This window comes from Ornithodoros turicata, chromosome 1, assembly GCF_037126465.1.
Source record: "Ornithodoros turicata isolate Travis chromosome 1, ASM3712646v1, whole genome shotgun sequence".
Classification (NCBI taxonomy): domain Eukaryota; kingdom Metazoa; phylum Arthropoda; class Arachnida; order Ixodida; family Argasidae; genus Ornithodoros; species Ornithodoros turicata.
Genome location: NC_088201.1, coordinates 18,069,539 through 18,094,289, shown reverse-complemented (window position 1 = coordinate 18,094,289; position 24,751 = coordinate 18,069,539). Strand labels below are relative to the sequence as shown.

At 43.2% G+C, this 24,751-nt stretch overlaps 1 protein-coding gene across 1 annotated transcript in view; it reads left to right on the top strand.

Annotated features, from left to right (window-relative positions):
• The window catches only part of LOC135377558 (dedicator of cytokinesis protein 1-like), a 37,923-nt gene that overhangs the window by 6,164 nt on the left and 7,008 nt on the right, over positions 1-24,751 (top strand). Inside the window, exons 11-35 of the mRNA XM_064610071.1 lie at positions 1,602-1,700; positions 1,866-1,941; positions 2,086-2,297; positions 4,421-4,545; positions 4,620-4,718; positions 4,780-4,852; positions 5,200-5,303; positions 5,730-5,940; positions 6,008-6,105; positions 6,519-6,608; positions 8,342-8,442; positions 8,562-8,702; positions 10,415-10,594; positions 10,689-10,795; positions 12,748-12,971; positions 13,144-13,337; positions 13,930-14,002; positions 14,097-14,197; positions 14,636-14,694; positions 17,682-17,887; positions 17,982-18,067; positions 18,153-18,309; positions 18,551-19,003; positions 19,711-19,938; positions 22,558-22,896. Of these exons, the coding sequence (XP_064466141.1) occupies positions 1,602-1,700; positions 1,866-1,941; positions 2,086-2,297; positions 4,421-4,545; positions 4,620-4,718; positions 4,780-4,852; positions 5,200-5,303; positions 5,730-5,940; positions 6,008-6,105; positions 6,519-6,608; positions 8,342-8,442; positions 8,562-8,702; positions 10,415-10,594; positions 10,689-10,795; positions 12,748-12,971; positions 13,144-13,337; positions 13,930-14,002; positions 14,097-14,197; positions 14,636-14,694; positions 17,682-17,887; positions 17,982-18,067; positions 18,153-18,309; positions 18,551-19,003; positions 19,711-19,938; positions 22,558-22,896 (3,836 nt within the window). The remainder of the gene's footprint in view (positions 1-1,601; positions 1,701-1,865; positions 1,942-2,085; positions 2,298-4,420; positions 4,546-4,619; positions 4,719-4,779; positions 4,853-5,199; positions 5,304-5,729; positions 5,941-6,007; positions 6,106-6,518; positions 6,609-8,341; positions 8,443-8,561; positions 8,703-10,414; positions 10,595-10,688; positions 10,796-12,747; positions 12,972-13,143; positions 13,338-13,929; positions 14,003-14,096; positions 14,198-14,635; positions 14,695-17,681; positions 17,888-17,981; positions 18,068-18,152; positions 18,310-18,550; positions 19,004-19,710; positions 19,939-22,557; positions 22,897-24,751) is intronic.

The window sequence follows — 24,751 nt, the reverse complement described above, 5'->3', positions numbered from 1 at the left end:
CCATTTAAACCTGTTGCGAAGTGAGTGTTTGTACTCGATAGTTCACAGTAATAGCGCTAGATGTAAAACCATATTGCCATTTTATTTCAATTACATAGTTATGGGCTGGCCCTCTGATCCCATTCCACAATTTATGTTATAGCTACTCTGGAGCTATGAATAATGCAAGTAATGATAAAGCAGAAGTACATAACTGTTTTCAGAAAAAAAGAAAATAGTACAAAGCATGCCAACAGGGAAAGCTGACCACTGCCAGGGTACTGGCCAGATCAAAGCGGTTGTGATAGCTCATCCCAGGTTACAGTAGACAAGATGGCTGTTTGCATCAGTGTGAACAATGCCATCCAAGTTTTGTAACAACTGAAGTCTGGGCCCGCTTGCACGAAACAAACTTAGTGTAATACTTAACGAGTTCCCCACTTAGTGTAGTGCCGGAGCCGTAAGTGGCTTGCACGAAACTTCTACAACACTAAAGTGGTGGCGCTCGCTCCGCGCAATTTAGGACGCTGGCCAAGGGTCCTAGGAGCACCCTAAACTACCGCACTAAAGCTTAGGACTAACATGTCGGTCGCTATGAACCGTATATCGAAGATTCGTCGTTGGCCCCAACTGTATCTCGCAATACAGTACGCATTTTCCTCGCAATACTAACAACGTCTCATTTTTTTATGCTGTGGGTGCCGTACGTGTTGTGCTTTTCGTTAGCAACATCTCTCAAAATGATCGCCGCACGCGAAGTGCCTCTCACCGGCACTGCCGTTGGCGATAAGTTCCCAATCATCAAGCAATTCGAGACATACATTGGGCCACAGGCTTTATTTTATTTAACAAAAGCACGCAACAAGTGACCTAACTCGTTCTTGCAGCTACAATGATAGTACAATACCTTATTTTGGTTCTACAAACTGTTTACGTGCGACGGCAGAAGCAGACGACTTCCCAGAATCCAAACATGCCGTGACGCACGACTTCCTGGGATGAACTCCGGAAGTTCCCTTTCTACCAATGAGAGCCTCCGAAAACTGCTACTGCTCGTAGCCACGATCCACTTTAGAATACCTGACTTAGGGCGGTCGTGGAAGTGTTCGTGCAAGCCACTTAACCGCAACCCTAAACTTAGTGCACTAACGCGTTAGTGCAGCACTTGCCAAGTGTTACACTTAGGATTGTTTCGTGCAAGCGGGCCCAGTTGCACAGAAAATTGCTCAAACTGACGGCAAACCCTTCTGCCAATTAAGCTGCAGGCTAGTACGGGCAGCAGCCTGGAGAACTCTACTGTGCTTCTGAGAATCAATAGCAATGATCGATGCTCACATGCCTCTGCTTGGCACAGCAATATCTTCAAGAGTCTGTCCCTCGACACTGAGAAGAACATAATTTTTCCCAGTTACCCTGGCATACATGATATAATTAGCCTCCAGGATCAAACTGACACAAACTCTTTAATGTGGAGTGGTTTTCATAGCTTGCTTTTTTCCCGACTTGCTTTATTTGGAGAGTATTCTTCTGGTGACTTGATATATTGATGCATTGCAATCTTCAAGTCACTGTTTTGAAAGGCATTGCCACTTAAAGGTGATTAATGCTGTTTCTTTATGAAGGTGCCATGGAACTGAAGGAAACCGACCATAAGAGGTCTACCATTTATACAAGGAAAGCCACAGAGGCTGATGGCATGCGTCGTCCCTTTGGTGTTGCTGGTAAATGTTACTTCACGATTTTGTTGCACTAACATGATCTGTGTAACTAAATCAAATTGACTCTTCTAATCATATTATATTGCTTGGTACATCGGGCTGCAAGTACTGACACAGTGCCAGCAAATGCAATGCATTATTTAAAACTGAATGTGTTTTATTTTTTAGCTATGGACATAACAGACATCATCAGCGGAAAAATTGAAAGTGATGAAGAAAAGCAGTACTTTGTGCCATATGTTCAGTACGTGTATTTTTTTCCCCCCACAATGCAGTTTGCAATTTGCTTTGCTCTTCCAAACAGTTCTTGCGTTTGTGTGTTATGCTGCTGGTTTCATTGTGTATGTTATCAAACAAATCGGGTCAATCGAATGGGACTTTTCCTCAGGTGCGGTGAAAGAGATTTCTTGGACACAGCGATTAAGAAAGCACTGTCCTCTAAAGAAATCACCCAAAAGGAGCACAAGGGCCAAGGCCTTTGGATTTGTCTCAAACTTTTACATGGAGACAACAAGCAAGTACGAGAAGAAAACCCCCATCTTGTGTCTGGAACTACAGCTATGGCACGTAAAATGGGTTTCCCTGAAGTCATCCTTCCTGGTTAGTGATGTATCCTGCCATTGAAAACATCATTACTAGAGCATGGATAAACATGCATTAAAAACTCTTGAAATATGCATGCAAAACAACGATAAAACCTGTACCAGCTCACCTGCACCCTTGCACTTCTACCATATGCATGCAACTATGCACTAAATGCAAAGCCCCTAGGTTTCTGCGGTGGAAAATTAGTTTTCCCACAAGTCAGAATTTACAAATCAGTGTGTGTTCGTGATGGAAAACATGAAATTCCCCGTGATTTTTGTGTGGCAATGCAACTGAACAAGGGGTACACAAATAATTTGATTTAGTTGTCCGTTTCACATAAAATGGAATAGCTAAGCACAATAGCTGCCTTGACTTGTAAATGCACAAAGGGTACACCATACAGGATACACTCAGTGGAATAGGTAAGTACAATGACTACCTTGAAGTCTGCAGTAGAGAGCGGTAGCAATAGATGCTAAAGCGAGTGTGGGTTCATTCATCCGGAACCAGAAGTTGACCAGAGCACTTTTCTTTGGAAATAAATCAAGAGAGTGGGTTATCACTGGCCTGCAACTGGCATGCGCTCTCGAGGTGCAACTGTCATTCAGCAGCCAGGCTTGTTGAGTGATCTGCCTCTTCTCCTGCAGCCTTGAAGTATCTCCATAGCGCCAAGAGAGCATAGGGACCGTGCGACACCTAAAGGGGGCGCGCTGCTCCGTCGCGACAGCGCCGCCAGTGGCGGTCTTGGACGTATCCGACGTGATACCACGCCGCCCGTTCTATGCATTCTCAAGTGGAACCGTAGCTTGCGTGGCGACCACCGTAATTAGAAGGGCTAATTTTCGAATTGCAAATAATGTGGAACCTTTCTGGGGCGCGAACGAAGAGAATGGAGACAAACTGCACAGAAGCAACCACCGTATTTATAATGCATCTAACAGTACGGAAGGAGAACAGCCACTCGCGTCTGCCCGGTCAAAACACCTGTAAGTGATACGTCGAGAGGATGGTTATTTGACTCCTCACAAAATGGCTTGCTAGCGAAGGCTATATACGTGTATTCCTCTGACTCCAGCCATTTGTAATATCATGTTTTTGACTGAGTCTGGTATTCCTTTCGTCGTCTTTGCACACACATAGCTTCGTCACTGAAATTTACATCGTGCGTCCGTTTTATCCATACAAATAAACACGTGGGGTCACAACTTATTGCCTGAACTTGTACTGCAGTTTTTCCAGTATCTTCAGATACAATAACTCTAAAGAGATCCTCAAAGAAGAAAGTATATGAGTTTTTACCTCGGCTACCGCCGTAGGCTTGCGGGACGACAGCTGTGAAATGGTCGGTGAGTAAATACTAAACCTTTTGGACAACGTAGAACTTCTGTTCTCACTGTGAGACTCGTCATACCGGGAGCAATATCGGCTCTGGGCACTGGCGACGAAACACCTCAATCATTGTCTCGAAATAGGTTGCCGTTTCGTCGGTGTATTTGACGGTGATACAGTATCCAGCGGCGTTTCACCGTCACGAAAGTGGCAATTGTAAATCATTGATCATTTTGCAGGTCCTCATTCAGTTTCATCGAAACTAGAACAAAAGAAATAGAATATATTCGCTCATGTTGTGCACACCTCATGCAATGGCCGAACGCGCGTCACAGACGTTATTCGCTGCGAGTCTAGTGACCTCGGTGGTATTGGAAGCGTAGAAATCACGAGAAGTGAAGCATCTGGTCCCTAATGAAGAGTTCTTTTAGGTGCTGGCACAGTTAGCGATGCTGTGGCAAAAAAAGATACCCGCACTTCACATGTAAACAAAGCTGGCTACCCGGCAGCTATCACGCAAGGTACTTTCTCCGGAGGCCGCACCGCGGCGCCACCAGTTTGTCGCACAGTCCCTATTGTAAGCCTTGTGGTTAACTATTTGTTGGCTTTTTGTAGCTTTGAGTAGTTTTGCAGCTTTCTCTCTCCCCCCAAAAAACACAAAAGACACTAATGAAGTAGATGCTATACATCAATAATTGAAATGTGGCAGCTTGTTTCAGTATACTTCATTTCACCATCATAAGAAGTGATATAGAAATTTCCACTACTTGTTCTTAAATGCTTTGTGTTGATACTTGCTTTAACAGGTGATGTGCGCAATGACCTCTACCTGACGCTAGTGCAGGGAGAATTTTCCAAAGGTGCTAAAACATCAGATCGTAACATTGAAGTTACTGTTAAGGTGTGCAATGAAAAAGGGGCTGTCATTGATGTAAGTTTTACATTTCCTTGCATCGTGAATAATCACAGCAGTTTTTCAGAATTTGCAAAAATGTCTTTTGTTAGGGAGTTATCAGCATTGGCTGTGGCTCAGAAAATCTCAGTGAGTACCACAGTGTAATCTACTACCATGAAGATAGACCTCGCTGGATGGAGACCTTCAAGGTATCATTTGTCCCAGGTCAATGTTCTTTTGAACGTAGCTTTTTCTTTTTGTTTGTTTCAGATTGCCGTACCCATAGAGCTTTTCTACAGTGCTCACCTGCTGTTTACATTCAAGCATAGGTCATCTAACGACTGTAAGGAAATGTAGAAAACTATTCTCTCTTTCATATTTGATGACTGTTTGTTATCTTGGACTTTAAACACCAGAGTAGCATGGGATAAGAATGTGTAATTAACTTTCTTAGATATTGAGAAATTGTATTTGTAGGCAAAATTCTCTCTGAGATTGAAGGGCAAAAATGACACACAAAACAGGAGGACAAGTTCTCGAGATGACAAGCTTTGCCCTCTTGTGCTGTGTTTCAAAGTCTGCCCCAGAAATTTAAGGACAATGCTATTTGTAGTACTACAGCCATGCCTTTTTGCCTTATGCTTCTCTTATCAAAACAATTTGTATGTTATGGGGAATTGTTTCATGCAGCAAAAGACCGGGTAGAAAAGCCTTTTGCAATGTCCTTTGTGAAGCTTATGCAAGAGAATGGAACAACACTGAATGATGAAATGCATGAACTTTTGGTTTACAAGGTAAGTCAATAACGGATGCTAATGCTTTTGAAATAGTCTAGCTGTTCATGCCAAGAGGCAACAAAAGAAAGTATTTTTAAACCTTTACCATTACATTAAAAAACATTATGCCAGTTCCAAAGATATTAGAGAATGTCAGTGTATCTTAGCAATTTCTTAGTAATGAAAGTCTTTTTAAGGAAAAATTATAAATAGAAAAGGTATTCTTTCTTCAATTCTTTTCATATCAAGTGCTGCATATTAAGAACACATATTTTTGGTTGATATGTTTACTGGAATTATATAATATTATCCTCAGCAGTCCACTGAAAATTGATGGTTGGGGATTCTACTACATAATTTTATGTTTTCATAATATCTGAGCCTCATTCCATTTGTTTCAAGTTCAGCATAACTTAGCAAATCACATCCTGTATTGTCTTTCAGCTTGATCACAAACGTCAACTGGACACTACTTACCTGTCTCTGCCTGCAACTCGGGCAGAGTTCAATGCCATCTTGCAAGGTTCTAACTCTCCCAACGGCCAGCCAAACAAAACTGTAATGGCATCGTATCAGGCAGGAGGTGCGAGCCTATCCCTGAAAGACTCCTTTCACATATCAACACTGGTGTGTTCAACAAAGCTTACACAAAATGGCAAGTATACATTTTCTTTCTTTTTGTAGCATTTCTAATCATACTAGCACAATTTCCACCTTCATAGTGGACTTACTGGGCTTATTGAAGTGGTGGACCGTGCCAGAAAATCTAGAGAACAACCTTGAAGCCCTTATGAAAGTGGATGGTGAAGAAGTCGTCAAGGTATTGGTTGTGTTGAGTTTCTGACTCTGTGTTTATTACAAAGGCTGGCAAATGACAGCATAAATTTCTCTCATAGTTTCATGCCAGGGAATGCTGCAATGACTTATGTATTGACCTAATTTTGAGAATATGTAGTGCGAAATGTTGCGACACCACAAAGAGGAAGGAACACACACGAGTGTTCATGTGTGTTCCTTCCTGTTCGTGGTGTAGTAATGTTTTGCACTTTTCTTGAAATCATGCTAATGTACCAACAAGCCCAGTCATCTACTTTATGCATTGCATTAGTCCCTAGAACTTCTCTGTAGGCCATTGTCACCAGCATGCACCTTTTCATATGTTGATCTCTTACCTAGTCAAATTAAGTCATGCTCTGTGTATAAGTCATGTCTGACATCTTACGTTAATTCCAGTTTCTACAAGACATCCTAGATGCCTTGTTTGATATTCTCATGAAAAACTCGGACTCAGAGCTGTATGATAACCTGGTGTTCAAGGCACTGGTAAGCAGTATAAATATATCTATTGTTGCAAACATGTTCCAAAAGCCAGATGTCATGGTGAAAGGAACAATACACTGGAACTGTTGCTATCTTCCGTCATTCTGTTCCTCACTGTTGATGTCATCCTATGGGGGACGAACCGCCTGAGTAAATTGTTATTTTGTTGTCAAGCCAGTGTACAGTTCCTTCCTCAATATCTATTGTTGTTCTTGCACTAGCTTGGCAAACTACTATAAACTCGCGATAAATGGATTTCCTCTATTCCCTTTATGGTTAAACAGAATTGCTTTTGTTTGTTTGTTTGAATTTCCTTAGACTTATGTAACATTTCTCCAGGTAACAGAAACCACACTTCTAGGAACAGTACAACCTCTATACATAGTGAACCTGCATATATGTATGAAAAATTTTCCCATTTTCTCGCAATCTCATTTTGTACATGTGGTTATTATTTTTTAACTGATCTGTATGTGAGTATCTTCAGTGGTAATCCACTCCATCTACTCCAATCTCTCTGATCCCGCGATTTCTGCTTCTGTCTATTTCCACACGAATTCGCGAAATTAAGGTCCCGCGAAATATTCCCCAAACCGCGCTTCTACACAAATTTGCTAATTATTAAGACCGCGAAATTAACCACTCTTACAGTATTTGTATAATACAACTTCTGTCTTTTGTCTGTCAGATTACTGTCTCATCTTAAAGGGACACTAAAATGCAGATACAAGTTAACTTCAAATTACATTACACGCTATGTTAATTTCACACTTGTTGTCGTAATTCAAGACCTCGATTCTGTTACGAAGCTACAGTCAGAATTATACCAGACTCTTTCTTGCCTCGGCACTAACCAGTGAACATTGCTTCAGCGCGTGGATCAGTGCCTTTAGTCCATGCTGCGTGTGCATGTGCGTGCAACGCCATGGAGCAGTTCTGGCGAAAACATAATGCGACTTACGAAGCGGACTTGTGTCGCTGTCCGAAGGGCGTGAATATGATTGTTGTCACTAGAACATTTGAGATTACTGTTGTGGGCTACAATTCAGTAAATTGGCATTAAAAAATGCAGCAATGCGTGTCATGCTGCGCATGTACACAACACTGCATTTGGACCCCTTCCAAATCCACATGCGCACAATAGGCATGCGCGCGCTTCTCCTGCTGTTTGATTGGATGCCGCCACTCTTTGCTTCTTGAGGATTTCATTGGTTGGCACCAAAGACGGCTTTGTTTCATTGTGTTTTTCTTCTAAACAGTAGTGTTGTGTGAGTTAAAGTTGCTTGCATTATACCAATTCAAAAGTGGACTTTCATTTGAGAACAAATTGCATTTTAGTGCCCCTTTAATGTGGGATATGGCTAATCTATTCTTAATCTCTGTCTGACGACTGACCAGTCAGCACAGGAATATTCTGATAATCTCTTGATTTCTCCGAGAAATGCATTCCAACAACCACCTTACGAATGGACTAAAATGTGAAATAAAAATGTGCAGAGCGCTTGCAATAAGCCTAGGCCGAGATGGGCTACCTTACGCTTTTCTTGAATTGATCAGGTTTCACTGGTTGATATAGAATTATATTTTCACGAAGGTTAAAGATCACTTTTGACGATGTATTCTAAGCTGAGATATTGAGATAATTGGAATGGGGGATGTAGGGTACGCCCATTACATTATTGAGCCTGACTCACGTTAATTCTGTTTTTAACATGATTTGTTTTTGTTTCTTCCAGATTTTTATAATATGCCTTATCTCAGACCGGAAGTATCAGCATTTCAAGCCTGTGTTAGACCTCTATATTGAGGAAAATTTCAGTGCCACACTTGCTTACAAGTAAGAGCAATGTCTTTTAGTTGTACATCACATTGCTGGCCAAGGCTATGCAGACAGTACTATGTGTACTGTTCTTGTGCAACAGCGTTTAATACTTCCTATTACTTGCTCTGTTCCAGCAAACTGATTGTGGTGCTAAAGGACTACATCGATAACATCAAAACTTCTAGAGAAGAGGACCGTACTCTGCTTCTGCAGACCATGAAATCCATGGAGTACATTGTAAAGTTTATTGTGCACTCAAGAAAGTTATTTGCTCAGTAAGTGCGATGGTCTTGAAAGTGCTAGTGAAGTTACATCAGGCATAACTGGGTCTCTTTTATTGAAGTGACTAGTGTTATGTGCATACAATTAGTTACCTTATTTATTTATTTATCTTTAGTGACCCGCTGCACCATTAGTCATTGTACTTTATTAAAAATTTCTGTTTCTACAGAAAGGGCCCCCAAGGATTGACGAAGTATGAATGCTAGGCAGGCAACTGTACAGCTCATGGACATTCAGACATATTGATACGTGACGAAGCACACATACTTGTATACGTATGCACATAGCTACATATATGCACAGCTACAGACACACGCTCAGTCGCTGTCTGAATTTTTGGACACGAACAAATTTGGACTTCTTGATTCGGATTTTTAGAACACAACTGTTGATACTGTCAAATGCCCCATAGAGCCAACGTGTTTCCACTTACAGTATCAGAACAGCTCATTTTTTGTACGCATTTTGGCTTGAGCATGCTCAGTTTTTCAGACTCCACTATCTCCTGGAAACTACGTATAGAACTGAGTCTGGTATTTTGGACTGTTTCGTCAGTAGTCGTGCCAGCACAGTGCCTATGTGCTGATGCTGAGCTCATGTGCTTGACTACTGCATTTCAAACGTGTTTCAAAAGCTTATTTCTAACTATGGGCAATAAAAGTAGCTAAATATTATTCTTTATGTCATGTGGGCGAAACATCATTGCAATAAATGTGCTAGGTGTGGACAATGACTGATGTTTCAAATCTAGACTACTGCGACATTGCCATTCTCCACCTCAGAATTATCAGCATCAACACTATCTTCGACGTCGGCAATATCAGGAAGAGCATCAGCAAAATGTCCGATAAATAATGATACAGTCTGAAAGTTCTGTACCTACCTGGCCTTGTATCAGGTGTTGTGTTGTGCTACGAAAACAAAATTAACTACAACGGCTGGCAGCATTTCATATTCTTAAAGACTTGTGGAATGCTGTTAATGACACTTCTGTAGTGGGCAGATTTTGTCATGCTGCTTTTTTTTTTTTTCCACAGAAGCACCAACACCGATGGCAATGGCAACGCCGTGAACGAGTCAGCTTTGTACTGTAAAAAAGCCTGAGTATGGACAAAAAAGAACGAATGAACGACGCAGAATGACTAAACTCTTATGCAGTTTTATGAGTCAGCTTTAGTTGAATGCATTTGCAACTATAATTCCTTCTAATGCAGCTTCCAATATGTACACAAATGTTGACAGCCACACAAAATTTTGCATTGAATTAACGAGTGATGAAATCGTTTGACAAGTACTACTTGGTATACCATCAGAAGGCTTCCACGAGAGGATATTGATGACAACAACCTTTGTGGTCATCGACACGCTTGTGAATGTGTATATACAGCAACAATGCTACACTAGTAGAAATTAGTTTTAATGCATGCTCGCTCTGCCAAGCAGACACGCATAAATGTGTTTTTTTTTTAGGCTTCGAAGAAGGACTTCGAGGAAAGAAGTCTATTTTTGCCATTTTCTTAAAAATTTGAACTGCTCGATAATTTTATTCTAACTGTATGACTCCAAGAAGTCTGAAAAATTGGTTGGAAACTGCACATATTATGTGCATGACATTTATAGTTTACAGGCATTATGTATATTGCACAGGTGATTTTGTTTTTTTGTTTTGGGCTTGGCTAAGTAAAGTCCTCTTTCTTTTTTTCAGTTTGAATGAAGGCAAAGGAGCACAACAGTTTGAACTGTCACTTGAACAGTTGCTGCGTTCTATAACATCAATGATGTTCTACAAAGATGATACGCTACTGCTGATACAGGGAGCTTGCCTAAAATATTTCCCAGCTACAATACCAGACATCCTTCATGTTTTTGATTCAGATCAGCTAAGGTGAGGAGGGACACAATTGGAGACAGTTAGTGAATTTGCTGACTGGTGACCTTGTGATTTTTTTTCTTGACTGTCTGAAAAATTTTTTTTTAAGTCACATCATCACAGAGCTTATCAACAGTCTACCTCCAGAACGACTGACAAAGCAGAAGATGATGTGTGTAAATGACATCGTGCACAGTGAGCTGTTCCAGTTTCCATGTATGTTTTTTCATTAATTACATTAACAATTAACTTGTCTGTCTCTTCGGTGCTGGTTTCACCTGAGTGCGATACGTTTTGTAACGATGTATGCAGATTACTCCCGGACTTCTTGCAAATTACATTTGTAGCATCTGAAGTGGCAGGACGTCTTTTTTTCTCATTTCTGGTCCCATTAAAGATTTCCTTTTTCGTGTATGTGTAATTTCGAGCATGTTCCTTCTAGTAATGGCTTTTTGTGCATAGTTGCTGCGCAGGTCATTCCCTTTCCCCAATTGCGAGACACTCCAAAGTCTATGGCGAGCCATCCAAAATTGGAGACTTGGAAACTTTTTTGCTGCATCATTATTATTCACGACAATGCCCAGCAACCCAAGCTTTGTTAGACATTTTTGGGTGGGAGGTTTTGGGTCATCCACCCTATAGTTCGGACCTTGCTCTGAGCGATTTTCACCTTTTTCCTAATCTGAAAGAGTTCCTGGGTGGAAAACGTTTCAGAGGTGATGGCAAATTGCAGCTTGCAGTCGACAGTCAGTCAAGTAAACTAACTGGATATAAAACAATGGTTCACCCTGTATTGGAATATGGCAGTATAGTATGGGACCCCCATACAAAGAAGCTAACTGCCCAAATAGAACAGGTTGAGAAGTTAGCAGCCCGTTTCTTAATGTCTGACTTCAAGCGAACTGACTCAGTATTTAATATCTTAAATGATCAGCTAAATTGAAAATTTTTTTTCTGTTATATCACAATAAGCTAAAACTCAATAGCAAGAGATATTTAGAACCTATGGCATCACGATCCTTGCGAGCACACCATTGTAAGGCTGTAAAACGGTGTGAAGCAAATTAGAGCACTGCACGGGCCTAATTTTCAAGCCCGTGCCCGACCCAGGCCCGAGGTCTTCTATAGATTTACAGCCCGAGCCCGACTGTTTCCATGCTCAGTCCCGGTCCCAGCCCGCCTCTACTCTACCATATGTTATCGAGGCCCAAAGGCGTATTTAGGTTTACTAAAGAGCACAGCGCAACGAGGAAAAGGACGCAGCTAATTGGTGGAGAGTGAGGAGGTACACTCGAACGGATCGGCTGTGTTTCTGTGCCGGCAAGCCGCTCTGTGCTTGCCTGCTTGGGAAGGCAGCGCGTAGCGGCGCCTTCCCAAGGCGTGTGTATGTACCTTGCGGTTCAAGACAGACTCATCTCCACTCCATTGCGCATGCACCGGTGTTAGTTCCCCTTACTCGAACTCTCACGCGAACGAACAGGGCCCGGGCCCGGGCCCGGTGGTTGAAACCCGAGCCCGGCCCAGGCACACATAAAAAACGCAAAGCCAGGCCCGGGCTCGGGCTTTCGGGTAAGCCCCGGCCCGTGCAGTGCTCTAAAGCAAATGTCGATTTATTTAAATATTCATACCTTTCACACACGGTCACAATTTGGAATGCATTACCTGAACGCAGTCTCTGTGCAAAATGTTTCAGCTTTCGTTGAAGCTATTGACCTAACATAATATTAAGGCGTTGTGCAATGTGATCATATGAATGAGATATTCTGCTTTGCCATTTCTGTTCTTACTGTGATCATGGCAGTGTTGTAAGCCCCTGTAACGGTCCCACGTGGGTCTAACAGTAAAATAGATAACTAAAATAGACTGGCAGTGGATGACTATAGCAGCCGTGTTCTAAAGCTCGTGAACACTAAATGCTTAAATGAAGGAGGCAGTTATGTGGAAGTGATTAAAAAATTATATGATTGAAGAACAAAGTATTTTCTTAATTTTTTTGAGCTACGCAGTCTTTACCTTCTGGATTACCCTCGTATCGTTTTGTGCTTCAAAGTCTTTTTCGGCAGGTTAAAGTTTGGTCAGCTGTATGAATCATATATTTGAAAAATGAAGTAACGGGAAGTTAAGTGCTGAAATTTTCATAATGGTATGAAGACGTTTTTATGTTCTAGCTTGCCGTGCAATCCTTCTACCTGTCATCAATTGCCACGTGAAGTTGCTCTCAGAGAAGGATGTGGAACAAGACTTATGTGTCAAGATTCTTAGTGACATCATGGTGGTTCTGCACTCTCATGATCGTTCTCTGACGAAAGATGACATCACAGAGATAATGCAGTCAATGTTAAGGACTGTCATCCAGACTGTTATTCGGACTGACCGGTCACTTCCTATTGTGGTAGGCATGCATCTTCTATCGTAGTTACTTTTTATACTTGCACATTTCAAGTAACCTGCATACACTGTAGTCCTGAAGTGAAAGATATAGTTGGGTCTCTTTTAGATTGCACTATGTAACTTTCATGTACTTAGCATACTTCTCACCGCATTGGTTATATATTTAATTACAGGGGAACATAGTGGCGCTCATGGTAGCTGTGCTGCGGCAGATGTCCAAACCACATTACCAGGCTTACCTTGATCACTTTGCAACGACAACTGACTTGCTTGACTTTCTCATGGAAATATTGCTCGTGTTCAAAGACCTTGTCAGCAAAAATGTCTACCCAAAGGACTGGAATGACATGATTATGCTTCAGAACAGGTAACATAATCTGTGCATTTTGAAACTGTTTGTGCTGCCTCATGCCTGTTCAAGAGCTGTGCAGAAACGATAAAATAAATAAGCAAATTCATTTGGTTTTGTAGTGCACTAACAATTCAAATTCATTATTCTCCTGCAGCTTTAAACAGCAGTGTTGCTTGAATCTTACAGCAAGGTCATGTTTAAGTCTGATTCCCGCCCTTATTTTCCCTTCCAATAACTGCCGATATAATGAAATTGTGACAAAACTTTCTATGAACTTTAGTGTGTTTGTACGGTATATTGACTAGTGCTCACGCATCGTTGTCATCACTGGGGACTGTAGAGAGATCTTTCATGATTGATTCTTCTGCTTTATGACTTTGGGCTCTTCGAAGCTTAGAAAAACAGCTTTAATGCACAACAACGCAGTGTTTTCCATGCAGTGACAACCCCACTTGTTTTGGTTTTTCCTGCTTGTCCACTTGTGATGCAGTAAACACCCATTGGTTATGAAAAGCTCATAAGCAAAAGCTCATAAGCACCCCCAAACTTTCCAAAAGTTAAAACCTTGGAAAATTTACAACATGTTTATGGGGTAACTTTTCTCTAGTGTTGTCCTGAAGGCATTGCGGCACTTCTCGCACACCATACGAGACAGGTTTACAAATCCTTTTGACTATCAAGTAAGCATGAAATAGTTAATAGCCTCGTCTTTTGGCAGTGTGTTTGTGGAAATGCTTTTCTTCCAACCCTCGCCCCCTTTTTTGTCACATCAAGGTGTGGAACAACTTCTTCCATTGTGCAATTGCCTTCCTGACTCAAGATGCCTTGCAGTTAGAAAACTTTTCTCCTAACAAGAGGAACAAGATTATTGCAAGGTTAGTCTTACCTCTCTGTACCTGTATATGTATAATTTATGTACGTGTTGCATAAGTGGCTCATTAAATTGGGCTGTTATAACATGCAGCTGTGCTTTTGTGAAGTGAAGTGGTTGAGTTTGGGGCGATCTTATCACGTTTGCAGTACCTGCACATTTCTGTTTTACTGCCGCTGTCATCACGCATGAAAGGTGCTGTCTAATTTTTCAAAGATGTATGTGGGACTAGTGATGCTCAGTCTAGATCAAATCTTTAGGGATCCAAACACAGAGCAGCCTGTTGGTAATGTTGGTGAATCTTGAGGTTTCACATAGCTGTCAGTGAATACAATACAGTTTATAAGTTTAAGTGCTAAACTAGGTGTGTCTGTATGGTTTTAAGTGATGCATCAAAATAAGATTTGTTTTGTCCTAAAATGGGGTTTACTGAATTTTTCAGGTACAAGGATATGAGAAGAGAAACAGGATTTGAGATTCGAAAGATGTGGTTCAATCTTGGTGAGTTAACAGCAGCTACCACTTCCATGCGAAAAATGATGACACCCCTCTATTGGGACATTACAGTTATTTTGTATTTACTCACATATAGAACGGACCCCTAACTCGAGTGCCCAAATTTTGGTACTTCCTTTTTTCCCGCATACGGAACGGTTCACGACTGTAGTGACACGGCCGACTTGTATCGTGCAACGTGAGGCGATATTGCGAGCGCCCATACGACAGGAATTAAGTAGAGAGTGAGGAGGTGTACAGGAGAAGCAAAGCCACTGTTGACAACCAGTGAGGAGGAGAGGGAAAGCGATCGTTAACCATGTGATTGAATTTTGTCAGCCAATGTGCTTGGAGTTGTCAGTTTAGGTTTTAACCAGCGATGATGGGACCGGTGAGACATGAGAACTACGCATGCAAGTTCAAGCTCACGGCAATCAGCCCTGACGAGCAACGTGGAAATTGTGACACTAATACCGTGCTTTTTTTTCCCAGAAAAACGTAGTGCCACTTAGGTGGTAAAAAATTGAAACACCACACTTGAGGTGCATAAAATCCACCTTTATTCCAATTCATCGGTGTCGGACTCCCCAGAAACCAACGATATTTCGTATCCTCCTGGCGTCTCGTCGTCATCGCCGACCTCCCGCACTAAACGTCGACGCATGAAGTGGATTTTCCATCCATTACTTGCCTCGAAGTCACTGGTGGCAATTCTCATCTTGTGAGCCATTTGTTGTGCATGTGTCTGTGTTATTTCGCACGACACTATCCGGCCCCTCTGTCTAAGTTTGTACGCGTAGGTCAGGACGGCACTTTCGATTTCTGGAAACTTGCTGTGCTTCGGTCCCCGGAACGCCGTGGGGGGTCTTCCGTGCAGACACAAGGCTCTCTTTCTGTTTTCTTCAGTAGCGCACCTGTGCTTCGTTCACTAAACAACGCATTTCACATCCTGAATTACGCGCAGCGCCACTGAGATAAGTGAGCACTGAGACTGAGATCTACGAGACCTGACAGCAGTGGCGTATCTAGAGAGGACGGCGCCCATGGCAAGCTGTGCAATTGCGCCCCTCTCGCAGTGTATCCCCATGATGTTGTTCGCGATAAACGAGGAGCACTGCTGGCTTGTCGCTTATGTTTTTATTAACCCAGAATACGCACAAAAACAACATAAAAGAAACACGATTGTCAGATTGGACAATTACAACGCTATTTTCCGAGCCTTCGCTGCTGTCAGACTGTCTTTGATGTCATCGAAATCCATTTTTTTCAGTGTCATGTCTCTCTATGCTCAGCAGAGCAAGATCACAGAGCCTTCTTTGACCCATGGAAGCTCGCTAATATGAAAGTATCAGTTTTAATTTACTGAAAGGCCTCTGACAGCTGGCGATAGAAACTGCTATCGCTATACGAAGATTGCGGAATACGCTCTCCTCTCCACACCGAACAATAAATTCAAGAAGGCCCTCAGGACTCGTTATCTTCAGGCTGGAACGACTTCACAGCAACATTCTGCAATCTAAAATTCCTTCATAGAGTTGCTCCCCATCAACATCACAGTCGTAAAAACTACCGAAGCAGCTACACTTCTCCTTCAGACTGTCTGTGTTTGTGCCATAACATAAACCCTCAACATCGAGAAGGAATCCGAACGTGACGTCAGTATCACGCAAACGGGTGAATCTTTCGTCCATCTCTCTGCGAAGACGATCACTCGCTCACCATGTTTACCACCTTAGTTAGCGCTATCGGTGCCCCCCATGAAACGGCGCCCAGGAGAAGTGTCCCCCACCTGCCCCACCCTAGATACGTCTCTGCCTGACAGGCTGCACAACACTGCTCCGAGGCATACTCTATACCGAGCCTGTGTATACAGAATATGCGGCTCTACTCAGAGCAAGAACACGAGCTGAGACTGACGAGTGAGCAAGACTGAGATCAGCACTGGGATCAGTGAATGAAGCACAGGTGCGCTACTGGAGAAAACAGAAAGAGAGCCTTGTGTCTGCAAGGAAGGCTCCCGTGGCATTCCGGGGACCGAAGCACAGTATGTTTCCAGAAATCTAAAGTGCTGTTCTGACCTACGTGCACAAACTTAGACAGATGAGCCGGATAGTGTCGTGCGAAATACGTAACACAGACACATGCACGACAAATGGCTCACAAGATGAGAATTGCCAACGGTGACTTCGAGGCAAGTAATGGATGGAAAATCCGCTTCCGACGTTTAGTGTGGGAGGTCGGCAATGTCGGCGAGACGCTAGGAGGATACGAAATATCGTCGGTTTCCGGGGAGTCCGACACCGATGAATTGGAATAGGGGTGGGTTTCATGCACCTCAAGTATGGTGTTTCAATTTCTTACCCATGTATTACACGCACCCCCCCCCCCCCCCCCCCCCCCCCCAAGTGGCACCACGTTTTTCTGGAAAAACAAAAGCACGATCTATAAGTAGGGCCTGACTTTTTCGAGTTGTATTTTTGGCCAAATTCGGGGGGGGGGGGGGGGGGGGTAAATATCGGGTGATATTTTTCATTTGAAAATTCGGGCGTATTCGGGTTAAATCCCGTTACGGCATATTCTGTCGTCAGGAATTCGGGTGTATTCGGGTGATTTTTTTTGTTTAATAAAAATTTGTCTTAACATGGAACTAATGTTTAGCAGTGTTATCAAACTTTATTTTAATGCACGCTTATGAGTGTGACACGCGACCCGGATGTTTTCGGGTAGATTCGGGTTAAACCCGAATTTTACAGATTGCGTTCGGGGGGTAAATATCGGGCGGGTACGGGTTTAACTCTAAAAAGTCAGGCCCTATCTACAAGTGAGATACAGTATATTGTCTATGCATAGAACTGTGCAACGTAACTTTAGTGTAACATAGTTATAGCCAACTTCAGCCAATAAAAGACACCCTGGTTGCCTCTTGGGTTCATATGTGTTCATTGTATATCCAGGTAATATTTCATTTTATAACTGAAGCTTTTCCACGGCAGGTCAAAACAAGTTTCGTTTCATTCCTGGGATGGTTGGCCCCTTCCTTGAAATGACAATGATTCCAGAAGCAGAACTTCGGAAAGCAACCATTCCAATCTTCTTCGATATGATGCAGTGTGAATTTTACTCACCCCGAAAGTATCAGCCATGCCACCAAGATGAATGCTATGTGCACAACATGGAAATAAAGGGGAACTTCCAGGAGGTGAAAGAATCAGTTTCTGTTCTGTCTGACCCACCTTTGTTGTGCAGCTCACTCTTGTTTGTTTCACTAACGTTACTTTCTTTGTTTGGCACAGTTTGAGAATGAGATGATCACCAAGTTGGATGTGCTGGTTGAAGGTGGTAGGGGCGACCAGCAGTATCAAGATTTCTTCCGGGAAATGTATGCCCTTAATCGATACAAAGAAGCATTCCTTTGGTGTGACATTGCGGGCCTACTCTTATGTTTCTGTCTCCTTTTTGCGCAGCCTGTATGGTCTTTGCGAGAACCACATAGCACTGCATGAGCCAGGGATCAAGTTCATAAGAACTGTTGTGCGTCTTATGAAGAGACTTCTGGAATATCGTATCATAATTACGGATGAGAACAAGGAGAACCGAATGAGCTGTACAGTAAACTTGTTGGTAAGGAACTTCTGCTTACAGAAAGTTGTAATAAATTCTGTTAGGCATGGGATGGCAGGACCAGTTTGTACGTAATTAATCCACGTGCCCTATATGCGTGTGGAAGGTAAACTGAGATCATTTTTCTTGAAACAAAAAGTCTGGTCTCATTCATGCAAACCTGGAGTTACGGCCACATGACTTGTTATATCAAACCAAAGTGCCTGCTGCTGCTTCAAAGACATGCATCTTTTGTTGCCAGGAATTTTACCATGAGATCAACAGACAAGAGATGTACATTCGATATTTGCACAAGCTGTGCGACTTGCATTTGGAATGTGACAACTATGTGGAGGCTGGGTTCACCTTGCAGCTTCATGCTCGGCTTCTGCGATGGTCAGAAGAGAGCCTTCCGAGCTTGCTGCGTACCGCCAAGCTGCCGCACTGTGTCACACATAGAGAACTCAAGGAGCGGCTCTACTATGAAATCCTCGATCATTTTGACAAGGGCAAGCTGTGGGAAGCAGGCTTAGCCCTTTGCAAGGAGCTGATGGCTCAGTGTGAACACGAGACATTTGATTATGCTCAGCTAAGTGCACTTCATGCTCGAATGGCTACGTTCTACGACAACATAGTTCGCCAACTGCGTCCAGAGCCTGAGTACTTCCGGGTTGCCTATTATGGCCGTAACTTCCCAGCATTTTTGCAGAATAAGGTATTGTCCCCTTTCTGCTTTCTTGCTATGTTGGAAGTTTTTTTGTTTATCGTTTTGGTAAAGCATTTTGCAGAGTCTGGTTTCATAGTGTTCTGATGTTGCTTCGTGATAGGAGCAATGGGGAGGCATTTAATGTGGCTTGAAACCCGGTTTCATTTGCCATGCAAAATATCTTCGCTCTGTCGTGTATTGTCACTGCACAATCAAATTTACAAGAACACTCAGAGAAAGCAACTTTAGCCGGCCCGTCCCTTTGTGTGATGCCAGCAAGTCCGCGTGCCTTTCTTCTTCGTTTCTTTCTTCTCAGCTGATGCGCCGCTTATACATGCTATAGCTGTACCGGTCCGTCTATGTTACGAGTCACATGATCAGCCCTGCAAGGGAGCCCTGAATGCTCTTTCCAAGAGTGGAGAATTTTTTGAAGGTGTGCATAACAGAGACCTCGTGCATGCACTCTAGATCAACTGCGCTCGTTATTCTTTCACAAGAGTTCATTTTATTTGGTGCAGAATATGCCGCAGCGCAGCAAACGAAAAGGGGGGGGGGGATGCACCTCAGTGCTTTACATGGTGGTTTACATGGATGGTGACAAGCTGCTGGCAAGATATGGAGTATGCCTCTAGGCATGTGCAATTGTGGACCAGTTTTGTGGAATGTTAAGTGTAATTATCAGGATGTTGTTGATAACATTAGGTATGCTTTTGCAGGTGTATGTATACAGAGGCAAGGAATATGAACGCCTGAGCGATTTCAGCAGCAGGCTGCTCAACCAGTTCCCAAATGCGCAGCTTCTGAAGACACTTAAGCAACCCGGTGAAGAAATAACAGAGTCAGATAATCAGTACCTCCAGATAAACAAAGTGGATCCCATCATGAGCGATCCACAGCGCTTCCAGAACAAACCTGTTCACGAACAAATCCTGAAGTACTACAAGGTATTGAAATGGTACTGTTATTCAACCCCCGAAGTGCAGCACACACAACAAAAATTTTTAATCTCGAATCCCTCCTTATGCTACGATGATATCGTGATGTAGAGTTGCTGGTATCAAATATTTTCAAAAGAATTATGAATTACCAAACACACGAAACGCAACAGTGTCTTATTATATTTGCGTAAATATGACATCACTAGGGTGTGCGTCACCCGGTGCGGGAGGTCTTTGTGCCCCCGCACATCCCCGCTTTATGATCCTTTTTCTCGGGAACCGTTCCCTCCCAATGGCCTCCGCATGTAACTCTTGTTCGTTAATATGACATTTCGTTTATACAGTCGCCGTCCGATTTTTCGGACTCGGCGGGGATCGCGCAAAAGTCCGAATAATCGAGCAGTCCGAAAAAACGAATTTCGCTTCAAAATAAACTTTACTGAGCCCTAGTAGGCTGGAAAAATTTGTCGATGCTTTCCTAACGCGCTTCCAGCCCTGCCTGATAACATCAGCTTCTATTTCCCGAAGCGACATTTCGTCAATGTACAGGGTGTGTGCAGAAAAACATGACCCGCATTTTTACGTGTAACTCGTTGTCTACTTAGCCAAGGAACTTCCGGTGGCGCACGACGGCGTATTTATGCATGCAAAAGCTACAAAAAAATCCTGGAAGCCATACTCAGTGTAAAAAAATAAACCGCGCGCGAAAACATGGGCTTCCATGCATTAGTATAGGGCGGTCATGACAGTGCATGGTAGTGCATTTCGGTCTCATGAGAGTTATGTGCAGGCACCGCTAGGGGTACTGCCAATAAGCATACATGTGGGACATCGTTTCGATTTATGCACCGATAGCTCCCCTAGCGGTACTTGAACACAACTCTCCTAAGTGCACCACGTTGCCCTGTCACATACACCCTATTGTCCACCATGTTGCCCTATTCTGATGCACGGAAGCCGACGTTTTCGTTGTTCCGTTATTTTTTAAGGTGGGTATGGCTTCCACAATTTTTCTACAGATTTTGCACGCATAAATGCGCCGTCGTGCGCCACCGGAAGTTCCTCGGCTAAGTAGACAACGAGTTACATGTAAAAATGCGTGTCATGTTTTTCTGCACACACCCTGTACACTGCCAGAGGCACCGCCATCATCAAGTCCGCAAGTCGGCTTCACCTAACGCATGCGTCCTTTAGGTGAAGCTCGCTTTACAGCGCTGTCGCGCGACTTGCGGGCGGACAGCACGTGCTGGGTAGACCTCTTCTACTCAGACGAATGGAAAATGAGCAGTCATCACTGCCTATTTTTTTGCCTCAATATTTTAGTTGGTTGATTTCTTTTGATACGAATTTCGAATGATACCAATATTTTCCGTCACCCCAAGAGAGGAATTCGCAGGTGGGGCAAACATGATAGTAATTGATAATTGGGGGGTTTACGTCGCGAGACAACTCAGAGTTGGGCAAACAGAGTCCGAAATATCGAGCGACGGAGCTGCACGGCGTCCGAAATTTTGGACGTTCTTATACATCAACTCTATGGGACCCGTGGCCGTTCCGCGAACGAGTCCAAATAATCGAGCATGTCCGAAAAATCGGTCGACGACTGTATGACAATGACCGGCATTTTCACCACAACCAGGGGCGAACACGTGTACTTTACACTCGTTACCATGACCGTTGGTCACTGAACCGGCAGTTCTCCTGACCTATAACGGCCAATACGCGGGCCGGCTTTATGCTTAAAAGAGCAGTGTCCTCGGTCATATGGTCATAATGTCCTGCTGCAGTCACACGGCATTCATTGACCATGTCTGAGAAGAAGCACAAACAAACAGAGCTGACTGCCGGAATGAAGAAGCGGATATGCGTCAGATTGAGAATTGCACTAAGCGGATGTATTTATCGGGCCTTTAAAAAAAAACAGTGTTATGCATTCTTTTAGAATGCCTCATTATTCGTATTCTATTACCAGCTGTTTACGTAATTTTCTACTTCTCGAAGCTCGTGTGAAGGGCATGGTACAAGTCGCAACACGTGGTGTTCGTTAATATCACAGTTCGCTTTATGACCAAAATCCGCGGGAACGACCGTGGCCATACTAAGGAGTTTCGACTGTATATTACATTGCCGCATAAATATACGGGGGTGATTAAAGACAAAGATTACAAGTGTTCTGTTTCTGTAAATATTTATTACATTGTCAGTTACCTAAATGTGATTAAAGACAATGAGAATAACTTACCAAACATCAAAAGGTAAGTATAGACAGCCAAACTCCTGATTTTTAGTATTTTTAGTTTTTTGGATTGCCTCTTACGTACACACAAAATACTATGCATTGATGCACGCGAGTTTCCTTCCATTGTTGCGGAAGCAAAGCCTTTTTTAGTTTTTTTAGTCTTTTTAGTCAATATGAATTAGAGATTCCACCATTCCACTGCTTATGTCACTTTCAATTTGTCAAGCGAACACTCGTGTAATGTTACTGCGTGTGCATTAAACATACATTTTTATCATTTTATCCTGTTCGAAGTGATGTAATACGCTAGCAGCTTGGCATCAATTCCCCTGCTGGTGCTATTTCATCAGTTGGCATTCTTTAATATAATAATCTAACTGTTCCAGGTGAATGAAGTGAGCAAATTCACATATTCCCGGCCCCTCAGACGTGGAGAGAAGGACTCTGAAAATGATATTGGAAAAATTTGGTTGGAACGGACTACACTCGAAACGGCATACAAGCTGCCGGGAATCTTGAGGTGGTTTACAGCAATTCGTGCCCGCACTGTGGAAGTCAGTCCTTTGCAGAACGCCATAGAAACTATGGAGTCTACAAACAACAAAATTCGAGACATGGTGCTACAACATCGAGCGGACCCAACGCTGCCACTGAACCCCCTCAGCATGCTGCTTGGCGGCATAGTTGATGCTGCAGTTAATGGTGGCATAGGAAACTATGAGAAGGTAAAATTTATTTATTTATTGTAAGTGTATGCATAGTTTAAAGTTTTATTTCGGAGCATGCGTATTGTGCCCAGTTGTGTTAAGGTTCCTCAATAATCTATTTCCTTGAATACATACGATGACAATCTGAGCCAAGGTCATGTTTCTGCACTCTTTCTTGTGAGTTATTAAAGCAAAGGGGTGATGAGGATAAGCAGGATTGCATGGCGTATCATGTATGGATGAGAAACAATTCAAGTGCTTTCTTTCTAGTGCAGCGTTGGGTTGCAGCTTACAGCCATGAACATCCCACTCTCAACTCAAGGACCCATCAAGTCAACTTGATGGGTCCTTGCTATGTGTACATGCATACTGCACACATCTCCAGAGTTTTGCATGGTTGCTAAAGCACCAGTTATACTGACAGTAATGCAGTGCTAAACAATGATTGCATTCATGATTGCATAATTACTTATTGCTTATTATTTGCAAAAGCAAGCATGTCACAGTGTTTGAAGTCATCCTTGAGTGTGCCTGTTAATGTCCCCTGTGCCAATATGTCGGAGAGAAAACTAAAGTAGATAGTGCAAGAAGAAAAGCTCCATTGTAGTATCACGCACATAGTTTGCTGATGTTGAAGAGGGGTTATGTATGTGACACTGTGGCTTATCTGACCCTCCTCCCTTTGACCCTAAATCCTCCTGTGAAATGTATCCAAGCCTTTCCCTTCTCCATTCTATGACTAAGAACTTAACTTTTCCTTCTTTTTTTTTAGTGGGATTATGCCCAGGGTAATGCACACACTGCATAACTTATGCTAATTTTCAGTAGGCACTGGCCTGTTATGCATAATTTACCTGTAGTGTGCACAAACGTATGCGTGATTTTCGTGAAGTACCTCCGACGTACTAGCAGAGTTCTATCTGGCGGTGTGACTTATGTGTCAAAAACCTTGCTACAAGTTCAAAAACAAGTTCCTTTGGCTTACCTGTAGTGCTGGTTATACGAGGGGCGTTCAAGTCAAACCGAGACTTTTCATTTTTCACAAAAGTAAAATGAACTTACAGGCGAGAAATTAGTTTTATTTTTCAACGTAATCTCCAGCTGGCACTAATGCACTTGTCCCAGCGTTTCACGCGGGCTTGGATGTCAGCAGCGTAGAAATCCTTACCGGCACGTAGCAGCCATGATCGGACCGCATTCTTGACTTCGTCGTCGCAGCTGAAGTGGCGGCCCCCAAGGAACGCCTTCAGTGGCCCGAAGAGATGGACATCGCTGGGGGCGAGGTCTGGACTGTAAGGGGGATGTGGCAGCAACTCCCAGCCAAGTTCCTGTAAGGTGCTTGTCGTGAGATGTGCGGTATGCGGGCGTGCATTGTCCTGTAGGAGGAGGACTCCTTTGGTGATGAGGCCCGGCTTTCCGAAACTGGAGGTGTTCATGAATGATAGTGTTCAACGTTCCCACAGAAAGGTCCGTCTTTCAAGCCAGTTCGAGACATGTTATCCGTCGGTTCTTGAGGATCAGGCGCTCCACAAGTTGGATGTTCTCAGGAACTCTGAGACTGGGCTCTGAGCCGCCCCGGCCGGGATAGTCCTAAACTGATGTACGGTCGTCTCGGAACCGTTTGCACCACTCAAACGCTTTGCTGCGGCTTAGTGTATCGTGGCCATACTGAGCCTGAAGTCTTCTGTGAATTTCAGATGACTTTACGCCTTCATTCACGAGAAACTTCATGACAATTCGCTGTTCCATGTGCGCGCTCACCTCGTTGTCAGCCATCTTGTTCAGCACGTGTCGTCTGTTTTGCGCAAACTTTGGACCACCACGTGGTGAACGCGGAGGCCTGTCGCTGTGAAAATCACGAAAATGAAGTAGT